The sequence below is a fragment of the Macaca thibetana genome, chromosome 10 (assembly GCF_024542745.1).
Source record: "Macaca thibetana thibetana isolate TM-01 chromosome 10, ASM2454274v1, whole genome shotgun sequence".
NCBI classification, from domain to species: Eukaryota; Metazoa; Chordata; class Mammalia; order Primates; family Cercopithecidae; genus Macaca; species Macaca thibetana.
In genome coordinates, this window is record NC_065587.1 from 95,668,719 (window position 1) to 95,689,898 (window position 21,180).

The 21,180-nt window shown below is 36.7% G+C and overlaps 1 protein-coding gene, 1 non-coding gene and 1 pseudogene across 5 annotated transcripts in view; all 3 read left to right on the forward strand.

The window, feature by feature from the left end:
• LOC126929266 (POTE ankyrin domain family member G-like) overlaps window positions 1-21,180 on the forward strand; it is a 114,288-nt pseudogene that overhangs the window by 56,476 nt on the left and 36,632 nt on the right. The gene's annotated exons all lie outside the window — the stretch shown is intronic.
• LOC126929265 (POTE ankyrin domain family member G-like) overlaps window positions 1-21,180 on the forward strand; it is a 45,656-nt gene that overhangs the window by 4,051 nt on the left and 20,425 nt on the right. For all 3 annotated transcript variants that reach the window (XM_050745452.1, XM_050745453.1, XM_050745454.1), the window contains exons 3-10: window positions 1,461-1,575; window positions 1,735-1,908; window positions 4,798-4,904; window positions 6,237-6,374; window positions 9,130-9,200; window positions 15,033-15,103; window positions 16,476-16,520; window positions 17,554-17,720. In XM_050745452.1, coding sequence (XP_050601409.1) covers window positions 1,461-1,575; window positions 1,735-1,908; window positions 4,798-4,904; window positions 6,237-6,374; window positions 9,130-9,200; window positions 15,033-15,103; window positions 16,476-16,520; window positions 17,554-17,720 — 888 coding nt within the window. The remainder of the gene's footprint in view (window positions 1-1,460; window positions 1,576-1,734; window positions 1,909-4,797; window positions 4,905-6,236; window positions 6,375-9,129; window positions 9,201-15,032; window positions 15,104-16,475; window positions 16,521-17,553; window positions 17,721-21,180) is intronic.
• Window positions 7,915-8,021, forward strand: LOC126929874 (U6 spliceosomal RNA). The gene has a single exon (XR_007717313.1). It is a non-coding gene; the product is annotated as a U6 spliceosomal RNA (small nuclear RNA).

The window sequence follows — 21,180 nt, forward strand, 5'->3', positions numbered from 1 at the left end:
TTGGGTAAAGACTGTTTTAGTACTTTTAAGAACTAAAATGTGGTACACAAACAGCATGGAATACTATGCAGTCATAAAAGAAAGAACGAGAGCATGTCCTTTGCAGGGACATGGATGGTGTTGAAGGCCATTATCCTTAGCAAACTAATACGGGAACAGAAAACCAAATACCGCACGGTCTCACTTATAGGTGGGAGCTAAATGATGAGAACACACAGACACCTAGAGGGAAGCGACACACACTGGGGCCTATCAGAGGGTGGAGGGTGGGAGGAGGGAAAGAAGCAGGAAATAGAACTAATGGGTACTGGGCTTAACACCTAGGTAATGAAATAATTTGTACAACCAACCCCCTTGACACGTTTTTACCTATGTAACAAACCTGCACATCCTGCACCTGTACCCCTGAAAGTAAATGTTGAAAAAAAGCCCCACAAATAGTTTCATAAATTCATTTTAAAAGGAGAAGAATTATAATAGTCTTAAATCCTAATATGAATGATTGGAAATATCTAATGTACATACATTGTATAAATCTAAGTATTGATAAAAATGAGCCCATGCCATTCATTTGAATTTCAAGCTTTCTTTGGCTTAAAGTTTTTGAAAACCAAAGTAAGAAATAGATTATTTTAGAAATTTGTTTGTGTTTTCACCTCAGCCCTCTTATTCCATACTTCTTTTAAGAACTAAAATTTATCTAAATGCTAGTCATCTGACTGGAACCGCCCCAGACCTGTTATATTGTAACATATTCTACTTAATGTAAGGCACCAGGGATTTTATGATGCCCCATTATTGTATGTCTCAATAGGAGAATTATTTAAATGCTGCCAATTATAGTTATAGTAAATCATGAATTACAAGTGGTATTTCAGTGTGAGAAATGGTGAAACATAGAGACAATGATCATCTTAGAATCAATAAAATACATCGTTACCTGTAATCTTTAAAACATACCTGAAAGTGTAGGTATAATTGTATCATCTTACTGAATTCAAATGTTGTCTTTAGTGGTATTAGTAAAAATTATAATATCTTACAATTACTGAGCTGTTATTTGTGTTAGGAACTATTCTATATCTTTCGTGTAGAGTCTTATTTAAGCAATACTGTGGTTTCCTCTGAGAAATCGACTCTTTTCATTCCCATTTTATTGATGAGGAAATTGAGAGCCAAAAAAGGTAAGCAACAGCTGGGAAGCATCAGAGCTTCAAGTAGGATTCCAGCCCACGTTGAATGCCATTCAAGGGCTCTGCTCTTCCTATTCAAATAGGCTGCTCTTTCATTCATACAGTGAGTCATGAGGTAATAAGTAGTGTGCTTTCTTCAAAGGGAAATTAAGTTTGTTTTGAAGGCATAGTAATAGCAGGCTATTCTGTGTTTGCTATTGCATGAATCATTGATGTAGCTGTAGATAGTGCACTACAATTTCCTAAAAAGTTTTCTCACTCTCATAGGACTGCTCTACATCTGGCCTCTGCCAATGGGAATTCAGAAATAGTAAAACTCCTGCTGGACAGACGATGTCAACTTGATGTCCTTGACAACAAAAAGAGGACAGCTCTGATCAAGGTATGCAGTAGTCAACTATATCAGCATGAGATGGCTTTGATTTCAATACATAGCATAAAAATGAGTTTTCTCATTTAAATGGAACTAGTTGGTGAAAGCTGTGGAATGTTAGTTTTAATTCTCAGGACTTATAATTTATTTTTGGTCTAATACTGACAGGCTGTACAATGCCAAGAAGATGAATGTGCATTAATGTTGCTGGAACATGGCACTGATCCAAATATTCCAGATGAGTATGGAAATACTGCTCTACACTATGCTATCTACAATGAAGATAAATTAATGGCGAAAGCACTGCTCTTATACGGTGCTGATATTGAATCAAAAAACAAGGTATAGGTCTACCAATTTCATCTTCAAAATACTAAAATGCATTCATTTTAACATTGACCTGGGTAAGGGCCAGGCATTCATTTTAACGTTGACCTGGGTAAGGGCCAGTTTTCCATATTTGGAAGCTCAAGCATAACCTGAATGAAAATAGTTTGAAATGAGTTAATTATCTAAGACTTTGTTTTAAATATTGTTACTTTTAAAGAAGCATTCGAGGGTACAGTTTTTTTTTTTAATGCTCTTGTGGTTTATGTTTTTTTAAAAAAACACTGAATTTGTAAAAGGTAATACTTTGTTTTTTTTCATGCCAGGTTTTTTTTTCCCCTAATAAATGTAAAATGACAAAATTTGCCCTGGAAATAGGTTTTACATTAAAACTCCAAGAAAACTCAAACACAGTTCAGTGAATAGTAATCCTGCCCCTTTGGCAAGTTCCCCCCCCCCAAAAAAAAAAAAAAAAAAAAAACAGTAATAGATATGAGGTGATGGATTTCTCAGTGACAAGTCTTTTTCTCAGTGACAAGTCTTAAGATATTTCTGATTGCACATGAGGCAGAAGCGGAAAGGGAAAAAGACAGCAATCAGAAATATCAAGACCAATTTGGAAATTAGGTAATGGAGGGAAAGACCATGAAGAGGTTTTCTGTGTGTGTGTGTGTTGCTGTTGATCATTCATTTGTTTCCTTTGTATGGTGAGACAAGGTTCTTTTCAATTTTAGAGAATGACAGTTTTCAGTTTGGGAGAGGGAGTTAGTGGGTTGTAAACTGCTTAGAGATCAATTTCAGGAAGCCTCTCTGAGGATCCAGATTGGCAGTGAATAGGTGGTAATGTAGTGGGAAACACTTGAGCAGAGGGAACGACAAGTAATTAACTGACTTAGTGTCCTATTCTGGTAAAAATGGCCAATTGGAGTCTCAACTCTGCTTTCAACTCTAGAATATCTTGATGGGAAGGTGGGTGATAAGGGGCTTATAAGGAACAAGATCAGGTTGGATTTTGAGTTTACTAGACCTTGTTCTACTCTTACCGGGGAAAATTATGTGATATTTTCAGCAAATGAGTGTCTCTCCTACTCTTTCCTCTTTTTGGCCAAATCCTCAAATGATAAAGGGAATTGGTTATGTGGATGAGCGCTGAGACTGAAGTAATCATCTATTGCACTAGCTTCCAGCTAGAGTTGTGCATTCCAGTTACCTCAGGAAAATTTTTAAATAATCCACAAGTCTAGGCTTTCCCCTGAAGATTTTGATAGAGTAAGTCTAATATGTACACTTAAAAATGTTTCCTTGAAGCCAGGCATGGTGTTGCATGGCTGTAGTCCCAGTTGCTGGGGAGTCTGAGGTGGGAGGATTGCTTGAGCTCAGGAATTCGAGTCTAGCCTAGTCAACATACTGAGACCCTGTCTCTAACAACAACAACAACAACAACAACAACAACAAATTTCTTAAAATCTGGATACACTTCTGCTTAAGAACCATGAATACATAAGTGTAATATGTAAATTCTTATGTCTCAGAAACTTAAGATATTTCTAGAAGAGTTGGAGTTGGATATGTGCTAATTCCTTTCAATCTTTCCTTTCCAATAACATTAATCTAACTTTTTTTTGGTTTGTTTTTGAGATGGGGTCTCAATCTGTTCCCCAGGCTGTAGTGCAGTGGTGTGATCACAGCTTACCACAGCCTTGACCTCCCCAAGCTCAGGTGGTTCTCCAATCTCAGTTTTTTTTTTGTTGTTGTTTTGTGTTTGTTTGTTTGTTTTTTTTTAGTAGAGACGAGGTTAATGCCATGTTTTTCAGGCTGACCTTGAACTCCTGGGCTCAAGTGAATCACCCACCTCAGCCTCCCAAAATGCTAGGATTACAGGTGTGAGCCCCATTCCTGGCCAAGTCTGACTTTTATATGTGGATGAGACATTAAAATGAATATTATTGGCACTATCAGCTTACGGAATAATATCTTTTCCTTTATACCTTCAGTTATTCCCTGCCATTCAGAAGGTCTTTAGAAATTTGCAGTGAGTAGTCTTTCATTAAGTAGAGAATGGCCCTCTCAGGATTTTGTGTCTCTTTGTTCAGATATTCAAGTGCTTAGGTCAGTAAGTCATTGTTAAGAGCAGAGTTTTCTCAATTAGAATTGTAGCAAATTCTAAACCTTTTTTTTAATCAACTGAAGCTGTATTGTGGACTATCCATTATGTCTCTTATGTTTGCAGAGCTTTGACATAATCAAGATGACAGGTTTAAACACTAAAAACCATGGAGTTATTAAGAATATAGACGGGAATTCTGTTAGTTTCAGTAATCCTATGAACTGATGATTTAGTTAACAATCTGGAAAAAGTAAATACAAATAGATTTTAAATGAATGAATGGAAAAATTCTTCAAATGGGCAGTAGGAGTATTAATAGCAATTTTTATTGCACATTGGAGCTTGAACTTTTGGTAAAACATGTGAAACTAAAGAAATATTTTACATTCAAATTCTTGCTTTATACACAAGAATTTTGTCTTAGGGTTGGATAATATAGAGATAAAAGATACATCCCCTGCCCTCAAGAAGCTCTTTGTTTAAATGGAAAAAAAAAATCATCATCCAAAAGTGCCATGCCAAATGCTGGGTTAGAAGCAAAGAGTCTTAGAAGCAGTAAATGTTGAAAGTGAGTTTTTGAGATGATCAGAGTTGATGTGGTCAGGCAGCGAAGGGGTGTTTCCAAGGGAAGCAGCAGCATGTGGGAAAGCACAGAAGAGTGAGATGGAAGCAGCTACATTTGATTTACTTTCTATATGAGTGTAAGTCCATGGGATCTTATATAAAGTTTCCAGTTCAGCTGAGAAATACATGATTTTTTAAATTACATATTGTTTTTGTTTTATATTGTTTTACAGCATGGCCTCACACCACTTTTGCTTGGCGTACATGGACAAAAACAGCAAGTGGTAAAATTTTTAATCAAGAAAAAAGCTAATTTAAGTGCACGTGACAGATGTGGAAGGTATAGTTATTTCTTTTAATCTGTGTGCTGTTCGAGATTGATAGTAGTCACTCAAGTCATAAATAATAAATTAGTAAGATTAAATTATACTTTTTGGGACATAGTGATGAGTATCAACACAAATCAGTTAAGTAGAAAAACAATTATTTGGACTGGGCAACATGAAGAACAGTTTTAGTAGGATTCATCTTCTCTTATTGTATTGACTGATGTTATTTGTTGTATGATGTTTTTGGTTAGATGATATTATGTTAGCTAAAGGGATTTCATGTTAATTTTATGAAATGTGAACTTTAGCTTTTAGTTTACTTTATGACCCAGTATTGAACTTCTTAACCTTTTCTAGTAGTTTTTAACCTCTGTATCTTATATGCTTTTCTGCTAAATATGCTGCATGAAACATAAATAGGAGTTGAAAATCCTTTTTTCTATTCAATGACTCTGCTTTAAGTTGCCTTGTTTGAAGAATATTAATGTTAGCTTATCCCTACATGACAATTAATTGCTATTCCCACATACTGTGGGTCCAACAGCTTTTCCTTTTTTATTTCCAGTGTATTTTGATGGTTTTATTTTTAATTGGTATGGAGAGAGGGAGTGAAGATAGTTTTAAGTGGATACACTTTTCCTTTAATGAAGGCAAGCCGTAGGTGGGTGATAAAGAGAAAAGAGCTAGGCTTTGGATTCACACAAGACTGGGTTTAATCCCTGGCTTTCTTACTTGGTAAGTGTGTGACCTTGGGAATCTTATTTACCACCAAATGTGTTGTCATATATGAAAAGTAGGAGAATATATCCTTCAAATTGATTGTGCATAAGTAAGGAAGATATATATGGCATTTAATTCAGTGCCTAGCACATGCTTATTGGCATCATTAACTGAAACTCTTATGACTATTCTTACCATTATTATTAATATTACTGCTTTCAGCAAGCAGAGAGCTCTTACTTATCTTACCCTCTAGCTGATTTTCTATTACAGCATATCAGTCTAGGGAAGCTGTAAGGAAATCTTCACTTATAACTTTGTCCACTTCAGATAAGTGGCCCTAGCATTGTTTCTTGCCCATTGAAAGACTTTAAATTAATGTCTTCTACTTTCCAATACCTCCCCGAGATAAGAGGTTTCCTTGTTGTCCCTTCCTTTAAACCTTGTTGGTATTTTACAAAGATGAACACTTAAGCACCCAAGTGCTTGTGTGTTTTAGTGCATGTAAATCTTTAATTCTGCATGGACAGGCAAGATGTTAAGTTGATAAAGTATATCAAATTAGCTTTTAAAATAAGTTTATATTACAGTTCCTAAGGGAGAAATGATCTCTGTCATTTTAGAAATGCTCTCATACTTGCTGTACGTTGTGGATCAGCAAGTATAGTCAGCCTTCTACTCGAGCAAAATATTGATGTCTCTTCTAAAGATCTATCTGAACAGACGGCCAGAGACTATGCTGTTTCTAGTCATCATAATGTGTAAGTGTTTACATTAAAAGGCGAGTTAATGCTAAATTGAGGTTTAAAATAATTATAACAATAGCATCTTATATATCAGGTGAGATGTCATAGTGCCTTTCAGCTAGTTTTAGAGTGGCAGTCAGTTAGTCCCCTGCATCAGCCAGAAATCGGAAAAAAAGCAAGACAATTTAGAAGTACCAATGGATACAGGATTCTTTATCTCAGGACTTTTAAGACCTTGATACTGCCGGGCACGGTGGCTCAAGCCTGTAATCCCAGCACTTTGGGAGGCCGAGACGGGCGGATCACGAGGTCAGGAGATCGAGACCATCCTGGCTAACGCAGTGAAATCCCGTCTCTACTAAAAAATACAAAAAAATAGCCGGGCGAGGTGGCGGGCGCCTGTAGTCCCAGCTACTCGGGAGGCTGAGGCAGGAGAATGGCGTAAACCCGGGAGGCGGAGCTTGCAGTGAGCTGAGATCCGGCCACTACACTCCAGCCCGGGCGACACCGCGAGACTCCCTCTCAAAAAAAAAAAAAAAAAAAAAAAACCTTGATACTTAGAGATCCCAACATTGTTCATTTCATCCAAGTATAACACCTATGGATGGGATTAAAAAACAGTGTCATATCTTTGATTTTTCTGATTAGTTATTTGGGTCTTGAAATGTCCAGCTTAACAGAAAACCTTGTACTGTCTTCTGGAGACTATTTCCTACATACTCCTTGAATTTTTCAATAACTGAAGGGATTCACTAAATCCAAGGAAGACAGTCCCTTTTATCAAGTCAGAAGGAGGAGAATAAAAAGGACATTCCAGTCATTCTGATGTTTCCCTTGTTTCTGTTGCTGCGTTGTTGCCACTCAAACTGGTCCTGTTGCCTGGTAATGGTTGACCTTTGACACCAAGATGCCCTTACTGATTCAGATCCCTCAAGTCTTGAAGTTCCCATATCTATGCTTCTATGCTCAGCCATTGTTCCCAAAGCACCAGCACCCTGCTCTGGCAGCTGGGCATCCTGACTTGATCTGCAGACAAAGTGAGCAAATTGACACTTGCCCCCATATTCAGAACCTAATGTGGAAACCACATCTTAGCCAAGAATTAGCTGAGACCTTCATGGTACAAGATCCTTTGAGGCCGTTGTTGGTCTTTTCTCTGGCAGATATTAATTGGGCTTGTTCTAAAGGGTCAGAGGGGTTCAAATAATGTGACAGAAAGAGATCAGTGTTTGTTTCTTCTTCTTTGCTATCAGATCTGTACTATGAGGCACCTTTATATTCTCTATAGAACCTTAGGCAGTAGAAAGTCCCATATGAACCTTCTCCGAGCAGTGGCTCCCCAGTTGTGGTCGGCCCTTGAGTGATCTCTTTTACATGATAATGAAAATCGTCCAAGCTACTTCATCTGTAACTCAAGATTTTAAAATATTTTCAAATTCTACCTCACAGGGAGCCATTGAAGAGAATTCTCAGAATCTCAAGTAGGTTAGTTGGACTTAACAGAACCAAGCCCTGTGCATGACTCATCACTAATCATGTGTAAAAGTAGGGCTTTGTGCTTGCTTCAGCAGCACTTATCCTAAAATGGGAACAATACAGAGAAAATTAGCATGGCTTCTGCATAAGGAAGCAGCACAAATTTTTGAAGCATTCCATAGTTTGGTCAGTCACTGGAAGGTCATTTGACTATTTGCTGACTAGCTCTAAGGAAACAGTGTGAATCAAAGCAAAACATGGGTGCCACCAAAAAATTGAAATTGTGATTTGCACTAAAAAAATAGTCATGTAAGATGGTCTATGAGGTGATTCAGAGCTGAATAATGTGTTTGGTGCAAAATATGTTCCTAGTGTGTATGTCAAAAATTAGAGAATGTCAACTTACAACTTCTTCATGGAAACTAAAAAACATATAGGTAGAGTTTTGGTCTCCATGTCAGCTGGAATTGAACATCAATATAAACCATTATCCTACGAAACATCCGCTGGCTCAGAGTTGGAGTCGGTAGAGAAGGATCACTGGTCCAAGCCAGGTCTTAACATCCATTGGTTTTTCTGCCCTTGGTGTGATTGGTCAACTCCGTAATAGTGGACACTCACATTATCTACTTTAATGAGATATTTATGAGTAAATTTAGTTACAAACTAAGACGTAGTTGAGATGCCCAGAATTATAAGCCCTAAGGAGCAGGAAAACTAAGAAGCAAAATTAAGACTTAATAACATTTGCTGAAAACTATAACATTTGCATATTAGAACCTATGAACAAAATATGCATTGGGTTTTATTTGGGATTCCAAGATAATTTTAGTTATAATGTTTAGGAACAGATTATTCCTTTGCTTTACTATTTCTCTGAGCATTTAAAAAATGTTATCTTGTTAAATCTTTGTAACAACCTAGTGAAAGAAGGCAGTAAAGTCCTCACTGTGTTGAAGAAGATAAGCAAGTCATCCAAGAACAAATAGCAGCTGTTCATTATGGAGCTAGGACTTAAGCAGAGTTGGAACACTTTCTATTATGTCATGCTAATGCAAGCTAATTTACTGGGTCACACTGCTCTCAATTTATGAGCATTTCACCCTACATTTTTGTCTTCTTTACTTAGAAGCTTCAAGAGAAGTTTGTAGAATGTACTCATAAGTGGATGGGATAATACTGTTAAGTTCTGATATTATGATATTGTTTGAAATACTCTAAGAATTTTATATTTGGTAAGTGTTTTACATCAGTATTAAAATAGTAATTTGGTTTATTACATTTTTATACATAGAATTTGCCAATTACTTTCTGACTACAAAGAAAAACAGATGCTAAAAATCTCTTCTGAAAACAGCAATCCAGGTAACACTTGTGATAGTGAATTACTTTAGGTCAGTTGTCCCCAATCTTTTTGGTACCAGGGACCAGTTTTGTGGAAGACAGTCTTTCTATGGGCTGGGGGAAGGTGGGGATAGTTTCAGGATTATTTAGTCATGTTACATTTATTGTGCTACTTTATTTATATTATTATTACATTGTAATATATAATGAAATAATTATACAACTTACCATCATGTAGAATCTGTGGAAGCTCTGAGCTTGTTTTTCTGCAACTAGATGGTCTCATCTGGGGGCAACATGAGACAGTGACAGATCATCAGGCATTAGATTCTCATATGAAGCACACACCTAGATCCCTCGGGTGGGCAGTTCACAACAGGGTTCATGCTCCAATGAGTATCTAGTGCTATCACTGATCTAGGAAGGGGCAGAGTTCAGGCAATAATATGAGCCATTATTATTGGTTGGCCATAAGTACAGGTGAAGCTTCCCTGGTTTGCTTACTGCTCACCTCTTCCTGTGTGGTGTGGTTCATAATAATCCATGGACTGCTACCAGTCTGTAGCATGGGAGCTGAGGACCCCTGCTCTGGGTGGTCCTACCATAGATAAAAAAGTAAAAGTAAGGAATTTTTGATCTCAAAAGAATGCTGAAGCAAAGTTATGTTACATATGCTTGTCCCAACAAGGTCTCACTATTACTGACTTCATTCCTCCTCATTTGAAGTTGGAAAGAGACACATTTACTTTGTTGGACCAAGATGTGCTCTTCTACCTGTTGGTTAGTTGTCATGATAACAGCAATTTTGTTAGAACAAATGCTCTGCTACCATTTGCCAAAAGATTGTCATAATAAATATACAAATTTCTCAACTCTTGGCTCAGGAGATTATAATAAAATTAGAAAAATGTTTCACAGTAACAAAAATGCTAGTATGCTACCTGGTTGTGGACACCTAATACATTGTATAACCCAAACGGTATGAGGACACCTTTAATTTAGCCATCAATTTATCAAAGAACTTTTATAAGTTTGGTTTTACAAGTTGCAGGAGATAAAGATGGAGCAGATGTAGTTTTGATTCTAAAGGTGCTCATAATAGAGCTGTCTCTATTTCATTTCTGTGCTTTTTCAATAGAATTTACAAAGAAAATATTTCCATTTATATTTTCACTTCACTTAACAAATAACTATCAAATGTCTTTTAGATACTAACCATTTTTCTAATGCAACAGAACACAATTAAAAATACAGACAGGAGCTTGTTATTATCATTGTCATTTTTTTTTATTTCACTACTTTATTCAGTTCTTACTGTGTGCTAGATGCCCACTGGAAGCTTATAATTTATTATATATTGATTATGTGCCAGACATATGTGATGAGGAATGAAAGTTTTGGTAAAAAAAAAAAAAAAAAAAAGTAGGTATGATTCAAGGGAAGCATGCAGAGTGAGAAGAATTTTTCTAGGTAAAGAAGCAGAAGAATAATGTTTGACAGAAGGAACATGCAACAAGATTGTGTGTTGGCCAGAAGGAACATCTAAGGAGATTGCCTGTTTGGCAGGAAGGGCAGCAAGTGCAAAAGACAAGATGCTTGAGTGAACTTTGCAGGGTTTCTGAGCAGTTCACTTTTGCTAGCACCAAAAGTGTGAGATACCAGAGGTTGGGAATGAGGTGAATACTTAGCTAAGGCAAGTTTATGACAGACTTTTTAATACTACAGAAATGAGTAGGTTTTATCCTGTGGGCCATGGGAAGTTTACCAGGTAGAATGCTTTGGACTGCAAATACTGATGAGCAGTGGTGAAAACAGTAGGAACCAGAGTTGTTTTGTTTGTTCAGTGATATCCTAGGGATCCCTCTTGTCCCTCTTTCTGTGCTGTGGACAGTGTTTTATTCATGTCTCCTTTCATGGTTGGGTAATCTGCAACAGCTCCAAACATCTTGTTCTCACAACACAACATCTCAAGGGCTTCTTTTCTTCACCTGTGTTTTCTAAACAGGGAGAAAACTTAGAAACACACAAGGGGCTTCCTGTAACATTTCATTGGCTGTGTTACACTACCTGCTCATTCCCAAACCAGGCACTGGGAATGCAAATATGTGATTAGCTTAGAATTAACGTTTCTCTTTCTGAGGCTGAGGAGGGAGATTCGGATAATAAACATCCCAATAGACTTGTGTTTCTTCTGCAAGAAAGAATAAGGAATGGCTATTGGTAGGGAGTCGACAAGGTTTGCTGCAGGGGCTCATTGGAGATATGGGAGCAGGGGAGTCACAAGATTAAATTTGAGTATTAAGGCATTCTGGTTATGGTGTAAAATGGGTTAGCAAGCTTTTCCTGTAAAGGACCAGGTGGGAAATATTTTAGACTATGTGGTCTCTGTTATAACTACTTACTCCCTGCTGTTGTCTGCTGTTGTAGAGTGAAAGCCACCATGATTCTATGTAAGCAAACAGGCATGACTGAGCTCCTATAAAACTTTATTTACAAGCCATAAGGCAGATTTAATTTGGACTGTGGCCTATAGTTTCCTGGGATTGGTGGAAGGTTACCATGGAAAGAAACCAGGAGACAAAGGAAGCTTTTGCAATAGTCAGCTATAGTTTCCGTCACACATCCTTGGACTAGTATCAATGTATTATAAGGTTTTTACCCATCCATGGTGGAATAAAGTTAGGAATCTCAGTTACTCATTTTAATATGTTGGTGTTTGTTTTTATGGTGTTATGCCTTTTTATTTGTTTTGCTTAATTTTTTCATGTAAGAACTAACATTAGTAGTTGACGGTTTTCTTTTAAATAGAAGCCATTTTGTAAAGTTTATGTTCCCAGTGGCAGTGGGAATATAAAGCAGAGGCAGAAGAGAGGTATAGTCCATATGATTTAGTGATAATTGAATGAGAAAGGCTTGGGGGACTGAGAGAAATGTCAGATGATTTACAGGTTTCCAGGTCGTACACTAGTATTTAACCTGGACATGAGGAAGGAGTAGGAAATTTTCTGGTGAATACAGAAGAGCAAAGAGCTGCAGGTCAGCAGAAATGACCATTTTTTTCCTATGCATGTTTAATGGAATATTCATGTAGTATATTTTGAGTAGGTAATTGGATAACCAGCATTTATAACTCACATCCTACTACTTTGACTCTCAGTAACAAGACTTATCAAAGATCAAAGAATCTGAAAGTTGATGAAAATGCCCATGTGTATCACCATCAGTGACCGAAAGTCAGCATCCACAGAACACAGAATTGGGATAGGTGAACTTAATAGATAAAGATGAATATCAGAATTGTGTTCCTCTTAGGGAATGATAGTCTCCATGACCTGTGTGAGTCACGGCTGCCAGAAAAGAAAGAGAGCAAGGAGTGTATTAAAGAAGCACAGCAAATTCAGTCCTAGAGTGCCCTGCTTGACTTCATGTCATAGTTCTGATTTCTAAAATACTATTTTCTGCAAAATATGCTTTCTGTTTTTCCCCTCTTGTAGCCTGCAACCAAACAGAATCCCTTCAGTGGGACATTTTTGTGTTCTTCCTTTAAAAACAGCAACATATAAATAACAAAAAGAAGTAAGAGAAAGAGTGTTTTTTATAGGCTAGTATTTAACATAAACTTGAGAGTGAGTACCAAGATTATACTTAGAATTTACAGACCGGGTAGGAAGACGAGATAGAAAGCTGAAGATTTCTGACTCAAACACAGTGTAGTTTCATTGCTTTATTGTCACATCTCTGAATTCACAACTATGAATTATATTCGTATGCACTATAACTTTAGAAAGCACCTTCCCAAACCAAATATTAAGTGATTGATTATAATTTCTTTGACTTATTATAGAATTGACTTTCCAAGTGCTCATGAGAATTATTGAGAATTTGCTACATAGTAACATCTCAGCTGTGTCCACAAGAGCTATCTGTCACCTTGTCTTAATGACTATTGGCTCACTAGGAATATTGGTTTTGGCATTAAAATGATATTTTTCTAAATGCAGATAGGACCAGGGATCACTCTTGAACATTAATGTCCAAGCATCTTAAAATTACACATCAGGTTTCATAATCTGACTTCTGCCCCACTCTCCATCTTTAGCCCTTTTCCCTGTGCGCCCTTTCTCTGGCATTACTGAGCTGCTGGTAATGTCCTACTCACTCGTTCACTCTTTCAGGCCTCACTCCTGCTCTTGCTGCTGTGTGGAATGCTGTTACCCTTTCCTTCCCTCTACTGCTTTTAATCTGCCTAGCCTCAATATTTCAGTCTGTGCTTGGGCATGTGTTCTAGAAAAGCCATCCCTGACATGCTTTATTTTCATTGTTTTTAAACCCTAATGCCTAGCATGTATGTAGCAGGACTCAATAAGAAATTTCTGAGTAAAATAAAGACTGTTTTTACAAAGATGATGTGCAAGACTGTTCTCTGCAGTCTTGGAGCAGAGGGGACAGACATGTGGGGGAATAATGTACAGTTCAGGTGGTAAAGATTCGGTAGAAAAATCAGTGAAGTTCAGAAGGCAGCCTCAAGAAGGAGGTACCTTTTTATCTGGGGAAAGACATGCAGAATCAAGGAAGACTTCACATATCATTGTTTTAAAAGATGAAAATAAGGCCAGTTGTTGTGTCTCACAACTGTAATCCCAGCATTTTGGGGGGCTGGAGGAGGTGGATCACAAGGTCAAAAGATCAGGAACATCCCGGCCAATCATGAAACACCATCTCTACTACAAATATGAAAATTAGCTGGGCATAATGGTGCATGCCTGTAATCCCAGCTTCTTGGGAGACTGAGACAGGAGAATCACTTGAACCAGGGAGTCAGAGGTTGCAGTGAGCTGAGATTGTGCCACTGCACTCCAGCCTGGTGACAGAGAAAGACCTTGGCTCAAAAAAAAAAAAAAAAAAAAAAAAAAAAAAAAAAAAAAAAAAAGAAGAAGAAAAAAAAAGAAAAGAAATTTGTCAGAATAGTAGAGGAAACATTTTAGATATTAGGAAGACATTGTGCACTAATAAAGGTGTCAGTAGTAGTTTTGGAAATCATTTATAAGGTACTATTGTTGCAGAAAACAGGAGGCAGGAGAGACCCAGTGGGTGAAACAGGATTTTATTTAGGTGCACACCGGTTCAGTGGATTTGCATCCAAATGCTGAGTCCTGAACAAAGACAGAGCCTAGCTTATAAAGGCAAGCTTACAGAAGCAGAACAAAGGCAGTTAATCATATAGTGACAGTTTTGCAACCTCAGCATAGCTTGTGACTTTGCAACTACATTGAAGGAAAAGAGGAACTTGCAAAATATATGCATTTGTACAAATAGCTATGAGTAAATGCTGAGGGGAAGGGGAGACGATAAAGGAATTTGTTTTCTGAACCTTGCTCTGGGATGTCTGGACCCATACCTGTGGGCTCTGGCTTCTTGGACAGGGTCAACACGACCTTACCTGGGCCCTGCCTGTTACTATCCTTAAAGTCAGAGTAGCTAAGTGCAGGAAAACTTGTTTCTCTTTAAAACTAAATTTCCTTTCCATTACATTTACTGCTTCATGATTAGGATGTGGAGAACAACATACTGTGTTACCTTATATGTTTCTACTGTATTTTAAAGTTGTGTTTCTGGTGGTTTTGTTCATTTATGTTGGGTGGATGAATTTGTGAGTGAATCTCATCAGGCGTCTCCCCAAGTGGTTTGTTGAAGTCTTAGAGAGTGATTTCCTAAGTAACTATTTCATGAAACACTAAACACTCAATTTATGAGATAAAATAAAATGTTGTCTTAAATCTATTTTTATAAAGGCAATAGTTTTTAACTGTTCTAAGTGGTTCATTTTAACTGAATATATGGATTTCTCAACAGAACAAGACTTAAAGCTGACATCAGAGGAAGAATCACAAAGGCTTAAAGGCAGTGAAAATAGCCAGCCAGAGGCATGGAAAATTTTACATTTAAATGTTTGATTTAATGTTGTTTTCTTTGCTTTAATAATATTAGGTAGTCCAAATGAAATTATCTTTCAGACTAGGTTTTGAGAATCAATAGATTCTTTTTTCTAAGAACTTTTTAATAGATTCATAAAATTTAATAAATTCAGCAATCTCATTAACAGAAGAATCAATAGATTCTAAGTTAGCATTTGAAACTTAACTTAAAAAACATAACCACTATAAAATTTAAAATACTCTTACTTTACAATATTCTTATTTAAAATATTCTTATCTGCCTTTTTGATTAGCTTATAGGTAATCTTTCCTTTTGGAATAGAGGCAAAAGAAATTCCAGAACTTTGTTCTTTTATTCTTACAACACCCTGACATGATAAAGAAAGTAACATCAATTATTGGATTATATTATTAAGCAATAGAATTATGAACAATGTAACACTGATGGTCCCTGAGCTGGATTCGTGGTTGAAGAGTAATCATGGCCAGTGATTGAAAATCTGCAGTTTTATATTGCAGTCACTGATAGCAAGGTGAAAGATATATTCTGCCTTGTGATCTCTCATTGACCTCAGCGTTTCTCTTCAGGGAGGGAACCAGGTCATAAAAGCAACCCAAATGCCTATTACAAGAATCGTATCTTGCAGAATGGGACCTTTGGTGTTAGTGCAGAAACACAATAACATTTGAACTTACTGCAGTTGCAGAAAATCAGTACAGATTATTAAAATTTTTATCCACTGTCATTAGTACACATTAGAATATATTAGAACTGGACTTAAGCAGATAAACTAGATACATAACACTATCGTATTACAACATATAATTTCAATTAAAATTTAAGAATTTGCATTTCTTTCTGTTTGGTGTTGATTTCAGCTCCTAATAATTGAAAGCATGCCTACAATCCAGTTAGTAATCTGTAGAGGCTCACTGGTTAGGGTTTGGTGAGGTAAACTCTTTTCAAGTGAGGAAGACTTTGCAACACTACAAATCATCCGCTGATGCATTTTTGGCAGATTTAACACGTAACAAATTAAGTGGAGTCCAAACAAATGGTGACAAAGTTAAGTTTGCTGGTTCATGTTTATCTTCTCCCGTTGGCTAAGGTGAATTATTTTTCTCATGTTAGTCAGAAGCCAGTGATGTGGCAGTAGCTGAACGTAGATTAAAAAGTTAATTTTTAATTTTAATTAATTATTTATTTTAACAGTTAAATTTTAATTTTAATTATTTTCTAATTTTTCATTGTCTATACTTGATTACTTAAAATAAAATTATTTTTAAAACATGCATTCCAAAAGAGGAAACATCACAGAAATACAACAAGCAAATTAACCTTCTATTTTTGCATTTGCAGGAAATGTCTCAAGAACCAGAAATAAACAAGGATTGTGATAGAGAGGTATACCATTATATTCAAATGTTTCTGTTGAATTAGATTTTTACATTATGTTGTTTAATAAAGTGTTGTAAGTATAGGCATACATGATCCTATCATGTAAGTAGCATAAATCATCAGTGAAAAATTTAATATTTAACTCAGAAAGAATTCTGTAGATTGAGTTTTAAAGAGATACAAACCCCAGAGATATTCTTTCATTATTATGGAATAATCCTGAATGGTGCCGTAAAGTGCTAGGTCATGTGACTTTAGGAGCTTTGGATCAATCATTTTATCTTTCTTGGTTTTAGTCTGATTATCAATAGTTAATGTGGCTAAAGAAGATCATTTCTTATTCTGTGTATCTTCCAGCTAGAAAATTGTATGGCTATGGAATGTGAAATTTGGGGAGCATCTTATTTTCTGGGCATCCACGCTTGTACCTCAGCAGTTTTGCTCTGCTCCTTGTGTTGTGGCGAACTTTGGTTCCCATGTTTCAGTGAGAACCATCACGTTTTTGATATCCCAGGGACCAAATGAAAAAAAAAATGATCAAAGGCAGTGGGGGAGAAGAATATCTCAGTGCAGAAAAGGGCAATCTTCCTTTCTATTCCTGAAGCCCCACAGTGTCTCATCCTCTAAATCTGACTGCTTAATGTGAGATCTAGGTGGTAAAGACAGAAGAAGACACATTTTGCATCTTTGTCTTTTTATTTGTGTGTTCCCACGAGTCAAATGGGATAAATATATATATAAGATTCTGAAGAGTGGTTGGGAATAAAAGCACAAAATGAAGGAGGGCCCTTTTTGAATTTTGAAAAATTCTATTTTATTCAGTCAAACAGAAATGAAGCAAACTTTACAATGTTATGATAATTACATCTTAAAATTAGATGGTAATTGTTCTGTATATATGATCAAACTTAAGTGTGAAATATTTTTAATGACTACAATAATGACAAACTGAGTCAATTGATAAAATCAATTTAAAAGGTTCTTTTTATTCAATAAAGTGAATATCCTTAATATCCTTAATATCAAACTTCCACTCAAGGCTGAAGAAGACATGAAGAAGCACGGAAGTAATAATATGGGATTACCAGAAAACCTGACTAATGATGCCGCTGCTGGCAATGGTGATGATGGATTAATTCCACAAAGCAAGAGCAGAACACCTGAAAGTCAGCAATTTCCTGACACTGAGAATGAAGAGTATCACAGGTAAGCCTATGGCAACATTTAATAGGAGACAGCCATATGCTGTCAAACTAATCCTAATTTGGGCTAATATTCATGATTAAAAATTTTATATTTTTCCTAGGATATTCAGCCTTGCCTGGTAATCAGAAAAATGAAAATCAGCAAAAAATGAGTTACCATTTTTTCCAGTCATTAATTTATTTGAAAAATAACGAGTATTGGCAAATGTGAGGGGAATTTCTTTACGTTTTAGTGAACTTTTATTTTAGCTTCAGAGGTACATGTGCAGTTTGTTATATAGGTAAACTGTATCATGGAAGTTTGGGCTACAGATTATTTCATCAGCCACATAATAAGCAAAATACCCAAAAGGTAGTTTTTTGGTCGTCTCCCTCCAGCCATGCTCCACCCTCAAGTAGACCCTTTTGCCTGTTATTCTCCTCTTTGTGTCCATGAGTTCTCATTGTTTAGTTTCCACTAAATGAGTAAGAATATGTGGCATTTGATTTTCTGTTTCTGCATTAGTTTGCTTAGAATAGTGGCCGCCAGCTCCATCTGTGTTGCTGCAAAGGAAATGGTCTCATTGAAAAAGACATGTCGTACACTGTTGGTAAATGCATTTCGAACATTAATTGAGTAGCATATTCACACACACATATATAACATAGTAAGGATATATATGTATGTTAAGGATACTTGTATAGATTTGTTACGTATATACTTACATATAAGAACATTTATTACAGCATCATTATATCAAAAGATGGATCCTTATCAGTAGGAATTTATCATTATTAAAAGTAAATCCTTACCAATAGGAAATAGCTCAATTTTCATTCCCAGAAAATAATGTAGTATGGAACCATTTTTTACAAATGAGGTTAGATCTAGAGTATACGGATTATTTCACAATTAAAATGTATTTAAAACCTTTACTTTGATAACACATCTTAAGATAATTTTGTTAGAATTCTTGTAATATCTGCTGTGTTGCAAATGGAAGCTGCATGCTCCATTGACACTGTACCTTGATTGCTAGTTATTAAATTTTTGTTGTCAGTGCCTGAGTGCTGAAATATTGGATCTTCAATCTGAATATTGCCAAGGGATTGTATGGGGATCTATATTTAATATAAACATTTCAGTATATTGGGTAAAACTTTTATTAAAATGTATCAAAGGATCTTTCATCTACTAAACCAGGATTTGGTCAGATTTTTCTGCAAAGAGTCAGTTAATAAATATTTTAGGCTTTGCAGACTGTATATATAATTTTGAGACAGGGTCTCTGTTGCCCAGGCTGGAGTGCAGTTTTGTGATCATGGCTCACTGCAGCCTCAACTTTCTGGGCTCTAGTGATCCTCCCACCTCAGCCTCTCTGCTAGCTGGGACCACAGGTGTGCAACATCACACCCAGCTAATTGACTCTGTGAACTGTAGAGTGAATAAGCGTGGCTGGGTTCCAAGATACTTGACTTACAAAAACAGGCAGTGGGATTTGGCCCACAGGTGCTAATGTGCTGACCTTGTGCTAAAAGGAAGGTGCTGCTAATGCAGTAACTCTTATTCATAAAAGTGTCCTGCATGTGTGACATTATCCTTCCTTTTAGAAAAGGATATATTTCAGTATTCACCACACCACATTTTTCCACAGTGACTTCATATAATTTTTAAAATTTCATTTATAACATAAGACTATTTTCTGCATTTCTGCCACTTTATTCCTGTTAATAGAACTCAGTAGTTTACTGTGATCAATTACTTTGTATATTTGATGAGTATCAACTGTTCTAGAATTGGCTGATTTTTATCAAGCCAGAAATACTCTCCTTGAAACGTTTAGTGTTTCTTGGTCTTTATGTATAAGCATGAACAAAGTGATATTCAGCTTATGGAATCTAGAATTGTTTAAGGTGACTTTTAGTTCTATAGTTTTAAGAATTTAACACCTCAGTCTGGCATTTTTAATGCCACATGTGTATAATTTTATAACTTTTAAAATATATAATTGTTATGTAAAATTTGAAGACTACACCTGTTATATAAAATTTGAAATTAATTGTCTATTATTTTCCATGACTGTGAAGAAAATTACAACATTCTCAGCCATGACTTCTAAGTATGATGTCCTTAAAAGAACTGTCTACACTCATGAACTCAATTTTCTTTTCATTCACTCTTGATCTCACACCAGTAAGTCTTCAGTTTCAGTACTCCTCCAACGTTGTTTTTCCTCAAGATTATCACTAATTTTTTTCTGTAATAAATCTAGGCATTTTTCGTACACTTCATTTTATTTAATCTGTTAGCAGAATTTGAGCCAATGGAGGACATCTCCTCTCTAACAGCGTCTTCAACTTGGCTTTCAGGACCTCAGTCCCTCAGGCTTTTCCTCCTGCCTTTCTAATCCATTCATCATGGCCTCTTTTGCTTGCTCCTCCTCATCTTTCTCCATTTGGACATTGTTTTTTCCGAGGGCTCAGTCCTCAATCTTCTCTCTCATGACTTTTTCTTTTTTTGAGACAGAGTTTCACTCTGTCACCCAGGCTGGAGTTCAGTGGTGTGATCTCGGCTCACTGCAACCTCCACCTCCTGGGTTCAAGTGATTCTCCTGCCTCAGCCTCCTGAGTAGCTGGCATTACAGGTTGGTGCCACCATGCTCGGCTAATTTTTGTATTTTTAGTAGAGACAGCATTTCCCTATGTTGGCCAGCCTGGTCTCAAACTCCTGACCTCAGGTGATCTCTCTGCCTTGGCCTCACAAAGTGTTGGGGTTGCAGGCATGAGCCACTGCACCCAGCCCCTCGTGACTTTTTCTACCGTGTATATGCTAGTGATTTCCAAATGTATGTCTCTGGCTCAGATCTCTCTCCCTAATTCCAGATTTCCATATGAGCCTGCCTACTTGATATCTCTATTTGGTTAGCTATTGGGTATCACACACTTGTCAGACCCAAAATTGGGCTACTGATGGCCTTCCTGAAATCTACCCCTCATGTAGTCTTTCCTACTTTGGTTAAGGGCAACTCTTCCAGTTGCTCTGCCAAAAATCTCGTTGTCATTCTTGACTCATCTCTCTCTCCATCTCTGACACCTTACATCTATTCTCTCAGTAAATCTTGTCAGGTCTACCTGAAGAATATGTCCAGAAGCCAGTCATATCTTCTACATCTGAGCCACCCTCATCTGCAGTCTACATGAGTGTCATAGACTGGTAATTGATAGTCCTGGCTTTTAAAAACTTCCCTTTTCATCAATTCTTAACTCAGTGGATGTACTTAAAATATAAGTCAAATTGTGTCAGTCCTGTGCCCCAGCCCTTCTGATTGCCTCCCATTTCACTCTGAGTATGTGTCAAATTTCCTCCTAATTATCTCCCTTGCTCTGCTTTAGCCACACTGAACTTCTTGCCATCCCTTATCTACCCCTAGTGCTTAAAGACTCCAAGCACACCTCTGTACTTGGAAGTTCCCTGTGTCTGG